This window comes from Wolffia australiana, chromosome 1 (genome assembly GCF_029677425.1).
Source record: "Wolffia australiana isolate 7733 chromosome 1, ASM2967742v1".
In the NCBI taxonomy this organism is placed as follows: Eukaryota; Viridiplantae; Streptophyta; class Magnoliopsida; order Alismatales; family Araceae; genus Wolffia; species Wolffia australiana.
This window is the reverse complement of record NC_135835.1, coordinates 26,176,090-26,194,956: the sequence shown is the minus strand read 5'-3', so window position 1 is coordinate 26,194,956 and position 18,867 is coordinate 26,176,090. Positions and strand designations below refer to the sequence as shown.

Below are 18,867 nucleotides of genomic sequence, written 5' to 3'. Positions count from 1 at the left end.
CTCCCTCTTTTTATATCCCCCTCTCTCCTATTCTCTCTTTCCTACTCTTTCAATTTCACTCTCTTTTTATCTCCCCCTCTCTGTCTTATTCTCTCCTCTTTCTCTCTCCTACTCTCTCTCTATCCCACTATCTTTTTTATCTCCCCCCCTCTCTTTCTCTCTCTTATTTTTTCCCTATCTCTCCTACTAGGGTGTGACTAACATCATCCGTATGCAATATCTGTTATCGGATAACGCATTATCCGTGTGCAAAAAAAATTGAAACATGGTCGACATCAGTATTAGATATCAGTACCGAATGTCGGAATGGCTTATGTAATGGATAACGGTTCCGGACATTGTTAATGTGATAACGGTATCGGATGTCGATATCAGTAAGAGGATATCAGAACGGATACCGGAATACGAAGATGGTGCACCACTGTAGGAAAAATCATATTTGTTTATTTCTTTATTTGAATAAGAAATCTTATTGATTATACGAAGATGTGTAAGAAAAATCATACTAAATAGTGAAGTATTGATGCCATTTTCGAGTTTGAGATGATTTTTGGAAAGTCGTAAACTACTTGTTGTGGATAATGGATTACACTACGGACAATAGCTAATGTGCAATATCAAAGATTAACGGTAACTTAATGTTCCACAGTAATGTAAAGATGGGGAAGTCAACCAAACATACATTTAAAAAGTGAAGATGGTCCTTAAACAACTAAACATAACAAACATCATAGCTTCTCATTCCACAAGCCATCCGTTTCCCCCATTGTCGCTTTCCGATGATGGATGTTGCCTTTTGTTTATAGTATGGTCGACTAGAAACTCGACAAAGTTAATCATTGCTAAGGTGAAATTGTACTAGGTCCAATAGGTGTGGTATGCCCATGGCTCATAAAATTGAGGGGCATTGATAGTGTTGTCCTTGATATTTTTGCCAGAACTTCCATTATTATCCCTGTTATCTTCAAAGTCAAAGCTGATGACGTGCACAGTTGAGTCTTGTGATTTCTCCATCAGGCGTTGAAGGAGAAGACGCATACTCTGACGTGGTAGGCATCGATGTTCTGTTGCTGGTTCGTCACCTGATGTCACGGCACCTGTCATGGTCTATATGGCTTAGGTAATATTTGTTTTAATACACAATTAAGTACTCAAATATAATGTAAAAAGTGTCATATGTCAAACATATTGTAGAAAATGCACTTGTACTAAGGGCAGAGTTCTTGAAAAAAGTGTTTCTCGATGTTTGGGAAAAGGGTTAGATTCGTCTTCACAATGCTGCCCATGGATTTCATCATAAATTCCATGTAATGCAGCATCACAGGAGTCCTACCGCTCAAAAGCTACCACGACATGTGAAATATAAAGGCATTTCAATTTACCATCCATATGTGTAACATAAGTAAAGATAAATTAGAATCATACCTGATGTATCTAGGTCAACATCAATGTCACCCTCAAGGAAAATGTCGTACAATTTAGTTTTTCCTTCTCGACACCAACACTTCACACAAACAAGTGCCTCAATACTCATCCCCTCCAAATGCAATCTCTCATAAGTGACAATTGCTCTACCAACTGAAAATAACCGTTCTGATGGAGCACTTGTAGCATGCACTATTAAAATTTCACGTGAAACTTTTTATAGTGCTGGATAGACAAGAACACCAGGCACATGCAGAGTCTCCCCCTCCCTGGTGGATTGTATGTAAGAATGTCTCCATTTCGTCCAAAGGGGAAGCTGGTGAGGTTGTTCTTGTACATGGTTCACTGCTAGAGGTTTGATTGACCCAAGCCTTTGATGGTTGTTGTTTTGGAGGCATGGTTGTATCCTGTCATTCATGGGAAGATGCCGGTGTAGTGGGGAGAATTCCACAGACAAAGGATACGGCCTTCAAATATGATGTCTCGTCAAACATTGTCCCCTTGTAAAATGGGTCGAGCAATGAGGCAGCAAGGACGGCATCGTTGTTCCACAATAGCTTCTCATATTCAGCTAGTTTCGTCTGCATGACAACAACTGCATGCAACAATGATGCGCGTTCATCCTGTGGCAGTCTCTCGTCTGTGAATAGCGTGGACTCAGAAATCCACGTCGTTACGTCGTCCATGTGCCGAACTAATGCTCGCACAAGGAGGAGGACATCCCCAATGACAGACTCCTTCGACCTGCCAACATGATCCGTTTTGTATGCAAAAGGTCCCAATAAGAAGGCAAACTCCTTAAGCAATTTCCATTCATCACGCGAGATCTTCGTCTGGCTACCCCCTATCGTGAAGAATGCAGCCCCTGCATCAATCACATCCCTTTTAGCAATAGCTTCTTCTAGCATCTCGTGCGTGCTACTCCATCGTGTCGAGCAGTCAAGCATGGGCAATCTTGGCTTCAATTTATGTGTCCGGCATAAATCAGCATAATATATTTTTGGTTTTGTTGGTCGATGTATAGCTCTAACCATCGTTCTCACTTTAGTCACTATTTCCTCAATCGAACCGCAGTGTCACTACAATGAGATGTCCTCTTCCCTCTCCTCCATATCTGATTCACTGTCATACATATCGGCAGTCCTACCGACATCGCTCTCCTCCTCGACTATAGGTGCCGTAGTGGGTATAGAGAAGCTCTTCAATGCAGCTTGAACAACAATGTTCACTATGTGTGCAACGCATAGAACGTGTCTCCTAGCACTGAACCCTGTGCTCTTTCCATGCAGTCTTCTTCCTAATATGGCCATCATTCTCTTGTTTCTTGATGCGTTATCAGTGGTAACGGCACATAACTGCAATGGAAAGCACATTAAACATTAGAGCGTGCATTGAAAAGTATCAAACACAATGGTCCTAACATTATTACATTACTCACCTTTGTGTCGAGTCTATACTCTTCAAGCACCTCAGCGAGAATTTCTGACATAGACTCTCTGTCATGCATCCACAAAGCTCGCGAACCGCAAGGATAAGTTCACGATACGTCCAACAAGCGTCAATCCAATGAGCTGTTATGCCCCAAAGTCCACAACTATTTTTCGCCGTCCAACCATCAGCTGTGATCGTCACACGATCGACATCTGCTATTATGCGAATGATCTCCGCCTTCATCCTCTCAAACAACTTCATCGACCATGCCTTGATGATTCGAGCACTCGGTGAGGGTACCTTGCTATGTATCGCAAATCACCATGTCTCCTTCCAAGCATATATATCAACCCAAAGCCATGGCAAGTCTGTGCGACAAAATAGCCGACTAATGACATCCTTGGTCTCTTCCGGTGTTCGACCTCTCAATGGTCACCTTCCGCCGAAGAGACCTGACGTCCCGTCGTCTACTAAGTCGTTTATACATCGTTGTGTGCTAGTGCTGCCCTTCAGCGCATCATGTTCTTTCGGATGGATGAATTTGAAATGACGCCAAAAGACGCTTGTACTACCGTCTATTGGGTGCTTAAGATGTACCGCCTTCGTCACATTCTTCGTGCGGTAAATTTCACACTCGTATGTCAAATCCCCAACAACCGTGAAGTACTTTAGAATGGGTGATTGTTTCGCTCGTCCACTGGGCTCCGAGACATCAGCAGTATGCTCTGCTGGTAATTCCTCAAATTCTGATTCCTCATCTATTTGAGGTAAAGCGCTCTCTGCCGTTGACATGGCAGTTGGTGGGGTGAAGTGTAAGGTGTATGTATAATATTGTAATGTACGGATATTAAAATAATGACCCTGAATTGAACTTTTTCTTTACAAAAACATATAATGACTGTAAAGATGATGCAGTATATAGGTATATAGGTACGTAAGTAAGAAGGGGAGAGTGTGAATGAATGAAATACATAGTAATTTCAAGATCCTTCAATAAACAATGATGAAATAGATCGATGAAATAAACAATGATGAAACAATGAAATAGATCGATGCATGTGCGGCGGTTTACTCTGTATGGATTTGTTTACTCTGTAAAGACAAATAGACGGTTTACTTTGAATGGATATGGTGCCGACATATAAACAATGCAATAGATTGCTGCAATAGATCGATGCAATAGATCGATGAAACAATGGCTAAAGAAACTTGCGTCACCTGTTCGGCATAATAAACAATGAAATATATCGATGCATGCGCGACGGCATGCAATGCAACTTATGAATAATGCAAAAAATATATATTCATATGTACAGATCGATGTATGATGAACCATTGTCGGGTGGAGGACAGACCTGAAGCGAGGAGAACCCTTTTCGTCGTATGGATCTGGCGACAGCAGCTGCTCACCAGCAAAATCGCAAATGAAGATGGAGAAGGATTAAGAGTTTGGATTAAGAGCTGGGATTGAGTGTTGGGAGCTACCTTCTTCCTTGCTTGCTCTGGGTTTGGCAGCTCAAAGGAGACGGTGGCTCTTTGCGAATAGGGGTTTTACAAACCAGACGCAAATTCCTCGACAAGTATAATCTTTGACAAGCAAAATCAGACGGCTCTTTGCCTCTCAAATGCCCGATATCAGATGACAAGCAAAATCGCGAGCAAAATCCTTAGCCACTTCCAGCTCCTTAGCCTCCTCCAGCTTCCCAAGCACAATCGCAGCCCTAGTTCGAGACTCCGACTAGGAGTCTCCGAGTTGAAATCAAACTATGGAGTATCAATGCACATATTGGGCCAACAAACTAAAAAAACGTTGTTGGCCCATTACGAGTATCTTTCCGTACTCGATATCAGATAACGAAACATGGAAATTTATAATTTTGCTGAACGGGGACAGATAACAGACCCGTAACGGGTAACGTCCAAATTTTTTTCCGTATTCTGACATCGATTACGATGTGACAGATGTCGAACAAATTTTGAACGAAACATATTTCGTAACGGATACCAACGCCCAGTTTCGTATCCGTTATCTGAACGGTCGCACCCTATCTCCTACTCTCTCTCTCTCTCTCTAGATAATTATATACTGAAGTGTGTAATGTCCATATTAACTATATACTCGCAGGAACATTAATAAAATTAATTATATCAAAGTGTTTCATTGTCAATTTATCATTTATCACCCGTCTTGCCCAATTCTTCTCCAGAATCTCAACCCGCTCGACGAACTCCAAACCCTAGCTCGCTCCTTCGATCGCCAAGAACTGCTCCAAATCGATCTCCTTCCTTCAATCTCCGCCTCCAATCCCCCTCCTTCGATCTCCGGCAAGATCCAATCCCTTCAATTTCATGTCGAAGAGGAGAAAATTCGGATTCGAGGGCTTCGGCATCACCCGCCCCGCCTCCTACTCCTTCGAGCGATCCCAGCCTCCCCCTCGCCTCTACGTTCCCCCTTCATCCCGCGCCGGCCACGACAACTACGAAGACAACGACGTCGAAGGCATCGATTACGACTCCGACGCCGGCGAAGATCCCCAACCGAAGGTCGCCGACGATGGCGAGATCGATCCCCTTGACGCGTTCATGCAGGGGATCCAGGAGGAGGTGAAGAAGGCCCCCCCTCCGGATCAGCCCAAGGCGGAGAGATTCAACGATGATGATGAAGATGATGATCCGATGGATAGTTTCTTGCGGGCGAAGAAGGATGTCGGTCTGGCCTTGGCCTCGGAAGCTCTTCACGCGGGGTATGATTCTGATGAAGAGGTTTATGCCGCGGCGAAGGCTGTCGATGCGGGGATGATCGACTATGATTCTGATGATAATCCGGTGGTCGTGGATAAGAAGAAGATTGAGCCGATTCCTGCGCTTGATCATAGCTGCATCGATTATGAGCCCTTCAATAAGGATTTCTACGACGAAAAACCTTCCATATCAGGTTTTTTCCCAACTAAATTAGATTATGTGTTCGATCAATCCCTCCTGAACTTTTTTTCCTTTCTCTTTAGTTTTCTGCTCGTATTAGGTTAGAAATATTGGAAAACTCTTCATATCTTATCTTCCTGTTTTTATTTTAGTGAGTAGATAATCTCCAATTTAGTATTTTGCCCAATCTTCACTCTTTTTTGCTTCTTTTTTGTGTTTCTGGTTGTTTTTCCCGATTAGTTCATATTCTACAACAACCCATCCTTCTTTACCCATTACTAGTACATCATTGTGCTCGCTTTTCACTATTATTCAAAGCAAGAACAAATTCAATCATATTAACATATATTACCTAATTTATAAATAAAAAAAACAGAAATATCCTATCGAATACTTTATTCTATGTTTTGTTTGCGATACCTCCTTTTGCAGTAAAGATCAAAGGTATACCATTATGTGAGAAGTAATTAAACTAGGTAAACTAGAGGCTTAAAGGTAGTTTATTATCTAGTTTTACTAAATTTGAATTTCTTTGGGTCTGGTTTTGTTAACTCGACTTTGCCTTCCTCCCCCACTATTCTCGTGTCCTTATTCACACTGTTTCTCTCATGAAATCTCAGGAATGACAGAGCAGGAAGTCGGCGATTACCGAAGAAGCCTCGCAATCAGGGTTACCGGATTCGATGCGCCGAAGCCGATAAAAGAGTTTGGAGACTGCGGATTCTCGTCTACATTGATGAACTCTATATCCAAGCAAGGCTACCAGAAGCCCACGACGATCCAGTGCCAAGCATTACCCATCATACTCTCCGGAAGAGACATAATTGGTATTGCGAAGACGGGTTCCGGCAAAACTGCTGCCTTCGTGCTACCCATGATTGCTCATATCATGGATCAGCCCGAGCTTAACAAGGAAGAAGGTCCAATTGGAGTTATATGTGCACCCACCAGAGAATTGGCCCATCAGATCTATCTAGAAGCCAAGAAGTTCTCAAAGGCCCATGGAATCCGGGTCTCCGCCGTCTACGGAGGCATGTCCAAGCTAGAACAGTTCAAAGAACTTAAAGCCGGGTGCGAGATCGTGGTTGCAACTCCGGGGAGATTAATTGATTTACTGAAAATGAAGGCCTTAACCATGGTCAGGGCGACTTATCTCGTCCTTGACGAAGCAGACCGAATGTTTGACCTCGGGTTCGAGCCTCAGATAAGGTCCATTGTTGGGCAGATCCGGCCAGACCGACAGACTCTGCTGTTTTCAGCGACGATGCCGAAGAGGGTCGAGCGGCTGGCTCGTGAGATCTTATCAGATCCGATCCGGGTCACAGTCGGGGAAGTGGGCCAGGCCAACGAAGACATAACCCAGGTGGTCAAAGTCCTTCCTTCTGAAGCGGAGAAGCTCCCATGGCTGCTGGAGAAGCTTCCGGAGATGATCGACGAGGGGGACGTACTCGTGTTTGCGTCGAAGAAGGCGACGGTGGACGAGCTCGAGTCTCAGTTGAGTCAAAAGGGGTTTAAGGTGGGTGCTCTGCATGGGGATAAAGACCAGGCCTCACGAATGGAGATTTTGCAGACATTCAAGGCTGGAATTTTCCATGTTCTGATAGCTACGGATGTCGCGGCTCGCGGGCTGGACATCAAGTCACTGAAATCCGTGGTGAACTTTGATATTGCCAGAGATATGGACATGCATGTTCATCGGATTGGAAGAACGGGGCGCGCAGGAGATAAGGACGGGGTCGCTTATACGCTAATTACCCAGAAAGAAGCTCGATTTGCCGGGGAATTAGCCAACAGCTTGGTTGCTGCTGGCCAGAATGTGCCGCCGGAGTTGATGGAACTTGCGATGAAGGTACTTTTAATTTGTTCTTGTCGGATGGGAGATAATAATAACCCTGAAATATTTTTCTTGATTTTTTTTTTTATATTTTTGGCAATTTGTAGGATGGGAAATTTAAGGCCAGGAGAGATGGGCGTAAAGGGGGCTCAGGTATGTGTTACTTCTCAAGCCAAAGAAGAAAGTAAATAGTGGAAGTTGTTATCTAATTGTGGGTTTCTTGCAGGGGGGAAAAAGGGGGCAGGAAGAGGAAGAGGAGTCAGAGGGGTTGACTTTGGGCTCGGGCTGGGGTTCAGTCCAGAGTCAAAGGCGCCTTCGGGCCAATCTGGGTCAATGAGATCGGCGACGGTCAACTCCCTGAGAACAGGGATGATGGCCCAGTTTAAGAACAGCTTCGTGTCGTCATCGTCCAATCTCGAGATCCAGACGCAGAAACCCGCGACGCTTTCGGGGTTTGTGTCCGGCGGCTCTATCGGCGGTGGGAGCAACCGGCAACTCCCGGTTAACTCGAGTTCTAGCGGCGGAAGTCAGAGGGAGCCAGACAGGTTAAAAGCTATTTTTATTCTATTTTTAAAATTGACCTCTGTTGAGAAATCCCCAACTCTAATTTTGTTTTTTTTCGATATAATTCCTCTTCTTGCAGCTCCAGGGAGAAGCCCAAGGAAAGGCGGAGGCCTTCCGGCTGGGACCGTTGACTTAAATCTTGTTGCTTTGATGAGGTTTGTGGCGTCACTTTTTTTATTTATAAAAAAATCCAGATTCGCTGAATGTCAGACAGGAAATGAGAGCTAGGGTTTTGGGAAGTGAAATGTCAGAACTGGCTAGGGAATAGCCAGTATAAATAGCCACTAAGACGATCCCTTTTGGTGGATCAGCTGAAGGGCACACTTACAAGTATAGAAAGATAAGGGATTTTAGAAACATTACAAATAGATGTGTCATCCTCTTCTAGGATAGAAAAAAAAAACTATTAAGAATGTTAGGCTGGAATGATCTTGTTGAGATACTTTGTTTTCCTTCATCAAGAAATCTATGGATGTGCCCATATAACCGAGAATACACATTTTTTTGTCATGATTGAGAATTCACATATAACCGAGATCAACCGCTTCACTTTCAAAAAGCCACGCTCTGACTTCTCTAGAAATAGAAATTATAGTAGTTCAAGCCACTTTTTCTAGATGTTATTTCCGATTTCGAAAGACGAAGAAATTCTAATGATTTCTTCACATATATTAGACATATCTCAATCGAGATAAAACATGGTTGTGTATGTGTTGTGACATGATGAAGGAATATACTTTTGAGGAATTAGAGAGGGGACTAGACCTTGGGGCAAGGAATAGTTGAAGGCCTGGTAGTGAGCTCTCTCCGGCGAGTGGCGTTTGGGCAGATCTCTAGACACGGCTCCAAGAGGGTTTTATCCTCTCCAGGTTCTGGGGGACTCACTCCAAACTTGAACTGTCACCAAAATAAGATTATACGATGTAATACAATATTTCTTCCTGGCTTCCCTCCTTAAGGAAATCATATAAGAAAGAGAAATGACAAAAAATGCCCTTACTGTCCCAAATGACAAGACTACCCTCCATTTCTCAAATTCTTTATTTTTGTGTAAAGATTTATATTTGGAGATTCATTTATTTAACCCATGCAGTTCTTGTGATTGTGTTTCTTTGTTGGAGATGTGATGCACCAACCACCCCTGACGGGTATTTGTATCATTTCAGCACATTAGGGGGGACATTTGGGTCTTTCTACATTGCATTGTGAATTTCAGTGTAAACAAGTGAAATTGGAAATTCAAATTTTTTACTCTGGCAGGTTCTAATCCATTTATTAGAGCAAGTTTTCTCCCCTTAAAATTATAACTGCATAAAGAAAACTTTCTTTTATCATTACGGTAGTTTTCCCCTTCATTAACGGGTACTGCTTCTTTCTGTACATTTAGAATTTCATTCTCAAATTATAATTTTATCAAAAGCAAATTTTAATCGGAGATGCATGTAGGTTCAAATCTTTGACGATTTTCTTAATTTCAATTTATGAAAGGGAAAAAGAATAATCACCTGACAGCTGTAGTCCTGGAAATTGGGTTCCATCAGCAAAGGAACCCCCATGTTGTCTTTGAAGAAAGCCTGCGTGCATTGAGTCATGTAACAGATAAATAACTCATCACCTGCATAATAATTAAACTTTCTATCTAGCAGCTTTGACATTTTCTAGTAATTTGTTTTAAGATAAAAAATAGAAGATGTTATTACCTGAGTAGGAAACTTGCAGGTGTGGATGCAGACACCAACACATTTACTCTCTTCCAAGTACTTGCACCTTTCCACAAACACCTAAAATGGGTGTGTTAAATATATTAATCGGTAGGAGGTATAAACTTATGAAATGAGATTCATGGGTAAATTTGCACAGTACCCCAGATACGGAAGAGGATCCATCTGGAAGGTCAACGGCGTTGACTGTGCATTTACCCATGAGCCACTGGCATAAAATAGCTGTCGCTCTTGCTGAAAAAAAAAACCCTAAAAAACTGACCCAATGATAAATTTGCCAACTGTCAAGGGAGAAGAAGAAGAATACTCGTTGATAATGAGCAAGTTACAAGAAGAGGGTATATATACCCTAGAATAGTTAAGGGATAAGTGGGGTTAGTGGGCCTTATAGAACAGGGACCCACTAACCCTATGACGTCACACTAACAGCCCCCCGCAAGTGAGGTGTGGATATCATCCATGCCGAGCTTGGAGACTGCTCGAACAAGTAGGGGGTTGGACAGACCCTTGGTGAGTACGTCGGCGGCCTGGTCGGATGAAGCAACAAAATTGAGGTCGAAGATTCCCTCGTCCATCCGCTCCTTGAAGAAGTAGCGGTCGTGTTCCATGTGCTTGATTCGACCCTGTTGACCGGGATTCTTCACCAGGGCAATGGTAGACTTGTTGTCACAGAAGAAGTGGATTGGGGCGGCATACTCAACGCTTAACTCGCGGAGTATCCCATATATCCACTGGCCTTCCGAGGCCCCATCGGCAAGAGCGCGGTACTCGGCTTCCGCACTGGAGCGGGATACTTTGTCTTGTTTGCGGCTCTTCCAAGTGACAAGACTGCCGAAGATAAAAGTGCAGTACCCTGTCGTGGATCGGTAGTCGGTCACCGACCCAGCGAAATCAGCATCGGTGTAGACTTTGACGGTCTTGTCGGAGTTGCAAGGAAACAACAAGCCTTTTCCAGGACAGCCCTTCAGGTACGCAAGGACCCGATGGGCTGCCTGTCGATGGATCTCATGTGGCTCATGCATAAACTGGCTGAGAAGATTCACGACGAAACTGATGTCTGGCCTCGTATGAGTGAGGTACAAGAGCTTCCCCACCAACTGCTGATACTGGCGATGATTCACCGGGGGTGAGTCCTCCCCTTTGCCCAATTTGACGTTTGGGTCAATAGGAGTACTCACCGGTGCACAGTCAACCATGCCTGTGAGCTTCAGCAAATCAACGGCATACTTCTGCTGGGATACAAAGATACCTCGAGACGAGTACGCCACCTCCAGTCCAAGAAAGTACCTCAAGGGTCCAAGGGCCTTGATCTCGAACTCGGCAGCAAGAGCAGCAGAAAGGCGGGATGCCTCCTGAACATCTGACCCGGTGATCAACATATCATCGACGTATACCGAGAGAATCGCAATCCCTCCAGGTCCATGGTGGAAGAAGAGAGTCGCATCAACATTACTTTGAATATACCCTTGAGCACGCATGACGGAGGAGAATCGTCCGAACCACATCCGGGGAGACTGCTTCAGTCCGTAGAGAGACTTGCGCAGGAGACAAGCTGTCCCCGGTGGGCCCGGATACCCAGGAGGGTGTCGCATATAGACTTCCTCAGTCAAATCCCCATGCAGAAAGGCATTCTTGACATCGAATTGCCGAATAACCCACTGGAAGTGGGCCGCCAGTGCAAGCAACAGTCGAACGGTGTCCATCTTGGCCACCGGAGAGAATGTCTCGAAATAATCAACACCGTAGGACTGCGTGAATCCCCGCGCTACAAGCCGAGACTTGAGACGCTCAAGAGTGCCATCCGCATGATGCTTCTTGGCGTGGATCCACTTGCAGCTCACGGTTTGCTTGCCTGGTGGTAGTGGCACGACATCCCAAGTACGATTTTTGAGCAAGGCATGCATCTCTTCGTCCATCGCCGCCTTCCAACGAGGAGAAGCGATAGCGTCAGCAAGGCAGCGTGGTACGGGATCCGAATCGATGCGGGAGAGAAACAGCTGGTAGGGAGTACTCAGCCGTTCGAAAGACAGATAGTGCGCAAGAGGATAGAGGGGAGTGCTGGTGCACTTGCGAACCCCTTTTCGGATAGCAATGGGCAGATCAGCATCGTCGTCGTCGTCAGATAAGGACGAAGGAGATGGATCACCCGACAGAGGAGCGGAAGCAGGAGAGGGTGATCCATCAAGCAAGATAGACTCATCAGGGGGATGAGAAGAAGTGGACTGCGAAGTCGATGAGGATGGCAAGGAGAAGTCCGCAGAAGGGTCCACGGTAGGCGCCACCGAAGGACTCTCCGAGGGAGAAGCAGGAAGTTCAAGTGAAGGTGGAACAGGAGGAGGAGATAAGTTAGGAACTGTGGGTTCCTCAGACGTAAAAGGAATTATCTCCAAGTGGGGAGACAAAGGATCCTCACCAAGCGTAGGGCCAGGTGAAGAGGAGGTGGCTCCAAAAAAGGGTCGGAACTCCGCGAACGTAACATTCGCGGAGACAAAGAATCGTCGAGAGGACGGGTGGTAGCAACGATACCCTTTTTGGAGCGAAGAATAGCCCACAAAGACACATTTTAGTGCCTTGGCGTCGAGCTTCGTCAAGCCCGGTGTGGTGTCGTGGACGTATGCGGTGCATCCAAAGACTCGTGGAAGAAGGTCCGTGCAAAGTTTCACGTCCGGGAAGGCCGCTTCCATCCGATCAATAGGAACGCCGAACTCGATGCTCGATGATGGAAGGCAATTGACGAGGTGAGATGCCGTAAGTGTCGCCTCACTCCAATAGCTCCATGGTACATTATAATTCAGCAACAAGGTGCGAGCCGTCGATGTCACATAGCCAATCCGACGTTCAGCAATCCCGTTCTGCTCCGGAGTAGCAACACAGGACGACTCGTGAAGAATGCCCTGAGAGGCAAAGAACGAATCCAGTTCGATGTTAAAGAAATCTCGAGCGTTGTCGGAGCGGAGCCGCTGAATTTGACGACCAAACTACGTCTTAATCATCGCAACAAACTGCTGAACAGTCGCCGCAACAGCCGATTTTGCCACAAGAAGGTAAGTCCAGGTATACCGAGTGGCCTCATCCACGAAAATCAGAAACCACCGGTGTCCCTTGAGGCCGGCTTGTGGAGCAGGTCCCCACACATCACTATGAATCCGATATAGTGGGACTGTCGTGTGAGAGGTGGATGGAGAGAAAGAAGCACGGCGATGCTTCGCCAACTGACAACTGTCACAAACAAACGTCTTCGGGTCCAACCCCTTACACAAATCCGGAAACAAACGCTGTAGAATAAGGAAGGGCGGGTGTCCCAGCCGCTGATGGGCAAGTTGGAGGCGACCACGTCTCTGCGCCGCAGCATCACTCGGGCTCCGCTGTATCATCAGACACAAACTGCCCCCACCGTCCAGCAGCAGCAAGTCTCGGTCCCGTCTAATCGTAATAGTCCTCCCCACCTTGTCAGACAAGAACATCCCATCAGGCTGAAGGTGAAAGGAGCAATAAAGTGAATCAACAAGACGCTGAGGAGACATAAGCACAGCACGAAGGGATGGCACATGCAGAACATTCGTGACCACACCGAGGCCGTCCACATGGATTGCCCCAATACCGGCGACCCGAAGTCTGCCTCCACCCGCTGTAAGGACTGACCGACCCCCAACATGCTTCGTGTAGGACACGAATCTGTGATTGAACGGAGTCATATGCTCGGTAGCTCCCGAGTCAATCACCCAGGTGGTATCCGACAGAAGTGGCGCGGTGAGAGCGGACGTTCCACAATACCAATCACCAGATGAAGGAGACGATGACCCACCGAAATTGCCGAAGGAAGCCGTGGACTGGGACTGCATGGCTGACACCATGGCGGTGAGACGGGCTACCTCTGCCGTCAGCTGGTCGACGGAAGTAGACCCAGAAGTAGACCCAGAAGTAGAGGTCTCGGCAATGAGAGCCTTGTCCTTTGCTTCCTTAGGTTCTCTTTTCTTTGGCGGGCCCCGGGACTCGCGATTGAGGCGCTTGAAACAGTTGGGCTTGATATGCCCAAACTTCCCACAGTAATCACACTTTGGAAGTACCTTCTCCGGTCCCGGTCCAGTGGGAGTCGAAGACGGGCGGGTGAGAAGGGCAGAGGAGTCTGATATGGGATCCACGGGAGTGGACTGCCGAAACTGAGAATGGCTTTCTGCTTCAGTGAGTTCCTGGACAAGTGAGTCGAAGTCTGGAAGGCCTTCGGCGCGCTTCAGGGCCTGACTACTGATGGCATCATACACAGGATTCAGGCCAGCCAAGAATCCCATGAGACGGAGCCGTACGGTAACACGTCGATCTGCATTGTCCGTCCCTTCACCCGGGGCATAATAGTCAATATCATCCCATTTCTCCCGGTGAGCCATAGCATAGTTGGCGATAGACATAGTTCCCTGAACAATCTTGCTCAAGGAAGTCGAGATCCGGAAGAGACGCCAATTGTTCTGGTCGGAACCCCCAAATGAACGTGCTTGGTCCCAAAAAGCTTTGACGGTTAGGCGGTTCCGGAATTTGGAGTAAATCTCCGGATGCAGGGTTTGATTGAGAAGCCAACCGCGGATGAAATGCTCCTCGGCCTGCCATGCGGAGAAGTACGGGCTCGTCTTCGGTACAGGTGGATGCGTGCAATGCTTGAAGAGGAGACGAGCCTGCAGAGTGGTCTCAACAAATGTCATCCAGTGTAGGATGTTCGGGCCACGAAGGCGCTGACTGTCCACCGGGACGGGAAGTGGTGTGCCGATTTTGCTTGAGGGAAGCTTGTCCGCAAAGTCCGCCTCTGTGTAGGTAAGGTCAGCGGGCAAATTCTCGACGTTCGAGGCAGTCGGTTTGAGTTCTGCCATCACTGGTTACACGGACGGTGCACAGGCAGCAGAAACGGCGTCGGAGGACAGAAGAAACGGATTTCCGGCGGATTTCCGGCCGGAAAAAACAGATCGAAGATGAATATGGCAGATCGAAGATGAAAGAAACCGGAAATCAACCGCTGGAAAACCGACGAAGAGTGTCCGAAGACAATCCGACGAATGTCCGATGAATGTCCGACGAATGTCCGACGGCAGCGGACGGCAGCGGACAGCGGCACTTGGAAACAACGTGGAAGAAGAAACACTGTGGAAACAACGTGTTCCACAGGGACCAAATCGAGTAAGAGCCTAGGGCTCTGATACCATGTCAAGGGAGAAGAAGAAGAATACTCGTTGATAATGAGCAAGTTACAAGAAGAGGGTATGTATACCCTAGAATAGTTAAGGGATAAGTGGGGTTAGTGGGCCTTATAGAACAGGGACCCACTAACCCTATGACGTCACACTAACACCAACCAAACATTACGACTGTAGGAAATTACATGTAGATGGTAAAAATGACCAGACCCTAGGTTGGGCATGCAGACATTTTTAAAATTATAGCAAAAAAAAGCATGTCACCATTAAAATCTGGGCCGAATTCAGTAGAGTGATGCAGAGAGAGAATGATAAACGTGTGACTAGGATTCCGTGTCAAAGATGATGATGATGATGATCATCATCATCATCATGATAACGAGTGGAAGATGACCATGACAAAGATGAATTCATCATCGCCGTCGTCATTTGTTCTAGCCAAGCAAGGATTACGATGATCAGAATTGGGTAAGAGCGTCGACAAAGCCGATGATGAGAGGACAATGAGAATGACAAGGACATCGTCATCGTCATCATCACATCATCCCTGAAACATGACAGCTAAACACGGGGATGGCGAGAACGAGGACAAACTCTTGATCGTACGTCATCCCTACCTGATACTGTGAAAATTGAAACAATGATGGGTCAAGAAGAGCAGAGAGAACGATAAGATCAGATGGCAAGCATTAGAGCAGCTAAATAGTATCTTAAAATAGAGATAACCTAAGCATTATAGCACCTGGAAATGAAGTACGAGTAAAGAAATGACCCAATTCTGATTATGATAGAGAGACAAAATTCGTGGTTAAAAACTAAGGTAGAGAAAGAATGAGATGATGTACTGACCCAGCATCATAGCGGCTGGTTTTCCCCCTCCAATAGGAGTGATGATCAGTTGATAGAGATCCAGCAGTAATGGTGGAAAGAGTGATCTTAGAACTCGGACCTGCATGAAATGGCAAGTTCAAAATCTCCTCTTCAAAAAATAAAGAACAAGCAGCAACATGGGACTTTGAGGAATTTCAAAAGAAATGAACGATTGTTTTAGAGTTGCGTTTCTAAGAATAGGTTAATATGAGTTTTCATTAAACGTAAGAAGATCCCCTGAAATATATTACATAATCTGATTAATGCTTGTGGATAAATGAAAGATTAAATAAAAACTAGTAAATATATACTGGGCACTTACTTTTTACTCGGGAATTAGATAATTTTTAAATAGTTCATTCTCCCTTTCCTCCTCTTAGGTTTCCTTGGATACTAGAAACGAACAGCAAAGACATGGGAAATGAATGATGATTATAAAGCTCCGATAATAAAAATAGTTAAACTGAGGATTCATAGAATTTAACAAAATCCCCCAAATTCATAAAAACACGATCAAAGTTCATGGATAAATGAAAGATGAAAAAACGTTATTTACCGCTGATTTCTCCACATCTTTCTTGGTTCCTTTTGCCATGAGATGGTTTACCACCTCCATTAGCCCATCATATCCCGGTTTTGGAGAGTCCCATCCAACTTCCTACAGCTTTTTAAAGAACGGAGAACAGTTTTGAAGGAATGCCAAACAGGATCATACACCAAACGTAATTAAACTTGAAAATCTGGGGAAAAATTAGGTATAGAGGATAAAGTTCGATAAAATGTGCAAGAACACCATCAAAATCCAACATGAATGTTCATCAATTACGCCCCGAAGATGAGAAATGGGAGGGAGAAACGAGTTTGAAACTGAAATTTCTTCGATTTTCCGCAATTTCTTCCAACATGCCCGCGTGCAAAGAAGGAAACATTTATAAATAAGGAAAACACGGGCCTAAAGAGCGTGTTGATCGCCACAAAATCCAAAGTTCTTTCTCTGCGTCAATTCGTGACATACAGGAACAAGAATTGGGAGCGAGATAAGATTTTATCTCTCAGACTCTTAGACTAACAACGGCTCTTAGACTCTTAGACTCTACTCTCAGATGTCCGCATCAAATCCTCCGATTATTGCCATCCCATAATCAGATTACGGACGCCAAGTAAACAAACATTAAAAACTCCATGATTTTACGAATAATATCGGAATCGGCGTCCCCGAGGACTCACCTCCACCATCTTGCTACGGAAGAAGCCGAGGAGAAGGTCGTCGATAGCTCCGGGCTGATAATTGGGCTCCGAAACCTCTCCCTGAGACCAAAGAAACGAAATTTTCACTCTAATTTCGTCAGAAAACGCGAAATTGAAGAAACTTACCAGCCGAGGTCGATCGAGAGCGGCGCATATCAGCGTAGATCTTGTGCAGAGGGATCGACGGAGCGAGACGACGCGCCGTGAAGAGGAAGAGAAGATCGGAATCGGCAGAGGAGGGCACAAATCCAGAGAAAACCCCATCTCAAGGAATGAACTAGTTGGAGGAGATTGGATGAAGCTGCTGTATTTATAGGTATGCTCCTGGGACTGGACGGATGACGGATGACGTTATGGGTGCTATATAGGTATTTTCATAGTTAGAGATTAAAGTACATATATCTGCCAATGGTCACCATCCTGCGCACATGAGCACACCACATGATCAAGAGTTACTCCATCTCAGTTAAAATCAATCCTCCCTCACAAATCACAAAATTAGTCATTCCCGGATATTGATGTAGCCCTAAAACCCATTTTCTAAGACCCATTAGCAAGTTGTTGCCCAAGAAGGAGATTCTACCAGAACTGACAGTATTTGCAGAAATATACCTAGAGCCCCTCAAAATTCTCTGACAGGATTTTCTCTAACAAGATCTTCTGACAGGATTTTCCCTAACAAGATCTTCTGACAGTATTATCTCTGACATGATTTTCTCTGGCAAAATCCTCTACCAGATTCTTCTTCTACCAGGATCTCTGCTCTAACTTGTCAAATATGCATATCTTTTGTTTTGTCCCATCAAGATCTTCTTGAGCCACACAAATATCTCCTGACAGCTTCTACAAGCCCAGAATCTGCAGAATATCTCTGCTCAGGCCTGGCAGGCTGCTTATCCTCTGTTTTAGCGTGTCACGATTGTTTTTTTCAATGTTTTGACTTATCATGTCATGGGTACAGTCATTATGGACGACTCTGCACTTGTTGTGGCCTCAATGAGCATTATTGAAATCTATTGTCTTGTTGAAACTGTTGTTTATCCCCTCCGAGTGTTCTCTTTGTTAGAGAGTGCTTTTGTGTTTGTAGATTCAAGTACAACCCCTTGTGGATTCAAGGGCTGGAGAAGCTAGTTATGTAGATTCAAGACTTAGCTCCTTCAAGTAAATCAAGGCTTGTGGATTCAAGACATGTTCCTATGATGTTCGTGTACTAAGGCTGCGTCAGATATTCACGAATAAAAGTTGGTAGAATTGTGATGTCATTTCATGGTACATTACTAATAGGCTTGAAGGTGGAAATTGAAAAATAAAAATAAATAAGAATCTCCAAATTTATTCCCAAATCATGTTAAATAATAAAAGAGTATTTTTCTCCTTACATGAAAGTTTTTCATTTATTCTATTGCCATAGAAAAATATATATTCGGCTTACCAATATTTAACCTTTCTTAATTTTTTATAGTAGGATAAATGTATTCATCAGTGTTATAAATTTGTATGGTTTCAAATATTTAGAAAAAATATTATATTACATTTATACTATTTATAAGTGGTATGGTTAATAATAAAATGATTTTGATGTTTACAATGAATTGAATTAAAAGATGTATATGTAGCCCTCGGATAAACTGTTATTGTTCATTTTTAAATAATACTAAAAGCCTATTCTATC

At 44.8% G+C, this 18,867-nt stretch overlaps 2 protein-coding genes across 7 annotated transcripts; one reads left to right on the top strand and one right to left on the bottom strand.

Annotated features, from left to right (window-relative positions):
* Positions 1–5,029: 5,029 nt before the first annotated feature.
* LOC144712708 (P-loop containing nucleoside triphosphate hydrolases superfamily protein) lies at positions 5,030–9,435 on the top strand. Of its 4 annotated transcripts, none has more exons than XM_078587003.1 (6): positions 5,030–5,791; positions 6,399–7,627; positions 7,720–7,765; positions 7,839–8,157; positions 8,256–8,331; positions 9,343–9,435. In XM_078587003.1, exons 1-5 carry the CDS (start codon positions 5,206–5,208, stop codon positions 8,305–8,307), a joined length of 2,232 nt encoding a protein of 743 aa, XP_078443129.1. In that variant the 5' UTR covers positions 5,030–5,205; the 3' UTR covers positions 8,308–8,331; positions 9,343–9,435. The 4 variants fall into 4 exon arrangements, with proteins under 4 accessions (XP_078443129.1, XP_078443139.1, XP_078443121.1 ...); XM_078587013.1 differs by having other exon boundaries at positions 9,270–9,435; XM_078586995.1 differs by lacking the exon at positions 9,343–9,435 and adding an exon at positions 8,906–9,041.
* Positions 8,825–17,488, bottom strand: LOC144712726 (beta-carotene isomerase D27). 3 transcript variants are annotated; one of them, XM_078587026.1, is made up of 8 exons: positions 17,322–17,488; positions 17,175–17,255; positions 16,504–16,605; positions 15,927–16,026; positions 10,040–10,146; positions 9,877–9,957; positions 9,682–9,750; positions 8,825–9,073 (listed from the first exon to the last, which is right to left on the bottom strand). In XM_078587026.1, exons 1-8 carry the CDS (start codon positions 17,457–17,459, stop codon positions 8,936–8,938), a joined length of 816 nt encoding a protein of 271 aa, XP_078443152.1. In that variant the 5' UTR covers positions 17,460–17,488; the 3' UTR covers positions 8,825–8,935. The 3 variants fall into 3 exon arrangements, with proteins under 3 accessions (XP_078443152.1, XP_078443155.1, XP_078443145.1); XM_078587029.1 differs by having other exon boundaries at positions 10,040–10,131; positions 17,322–17,487; XM_078587019.1 differs by lacking the exons at positions 8,825–9,073; positions 9,682–9,750; positions 9,877–9,957; ... (1 more) ...; positions 17,175–17,255; positions 17,322–17,488 and adding exons at positions 13,079–13,343; positions 13,703–15,700 and having other exon boundaries at positions 16,504–16,543.
* Positions 17,489–18,867: the final 1,379 nt, after the last annotated feature.

Excerpts from the sequence above, each read along its gene's own strand:
- LOC144712708 (XM_078587003.1), top strand. The coding sequence starts at position 5,206 with ATGTCGAAGAGGAGAAAATTCGGATTCGAGGGCTTCGGCATCACCCGC. Across the intron at positions 5,792-6,398 it reads CGAAAAACCTTCCATATCAG|GAATGACAGAGCAGGAAGTC; the intron begins GTTTTTTCCCAA and ends ATGAAATCTCAG. Across the intron at positions 7,628-7,719 it reads TGATGGAACTTGCGATGAAG|GATGGGAAATTTAAGGCCAG; the intron begins GTACTTTTAATT and ends GGCAATTTGTAG.
- LOC144712726 (XM_078587019.1), bottom strand. The coding sequence starts at position 14,756 with ATGGCAGAACTCAAACCGACTGCCTCGAACGTCGAGAATTTGCCCGCT. Across the intron at positions 13,344-13,702 it reads GGCTTCCTTCGGCAATTTCG|GTGGGGAGGACTATTACGAT; the intron begins GTGGGTCATCGT and ends TTGTCTGACAAG.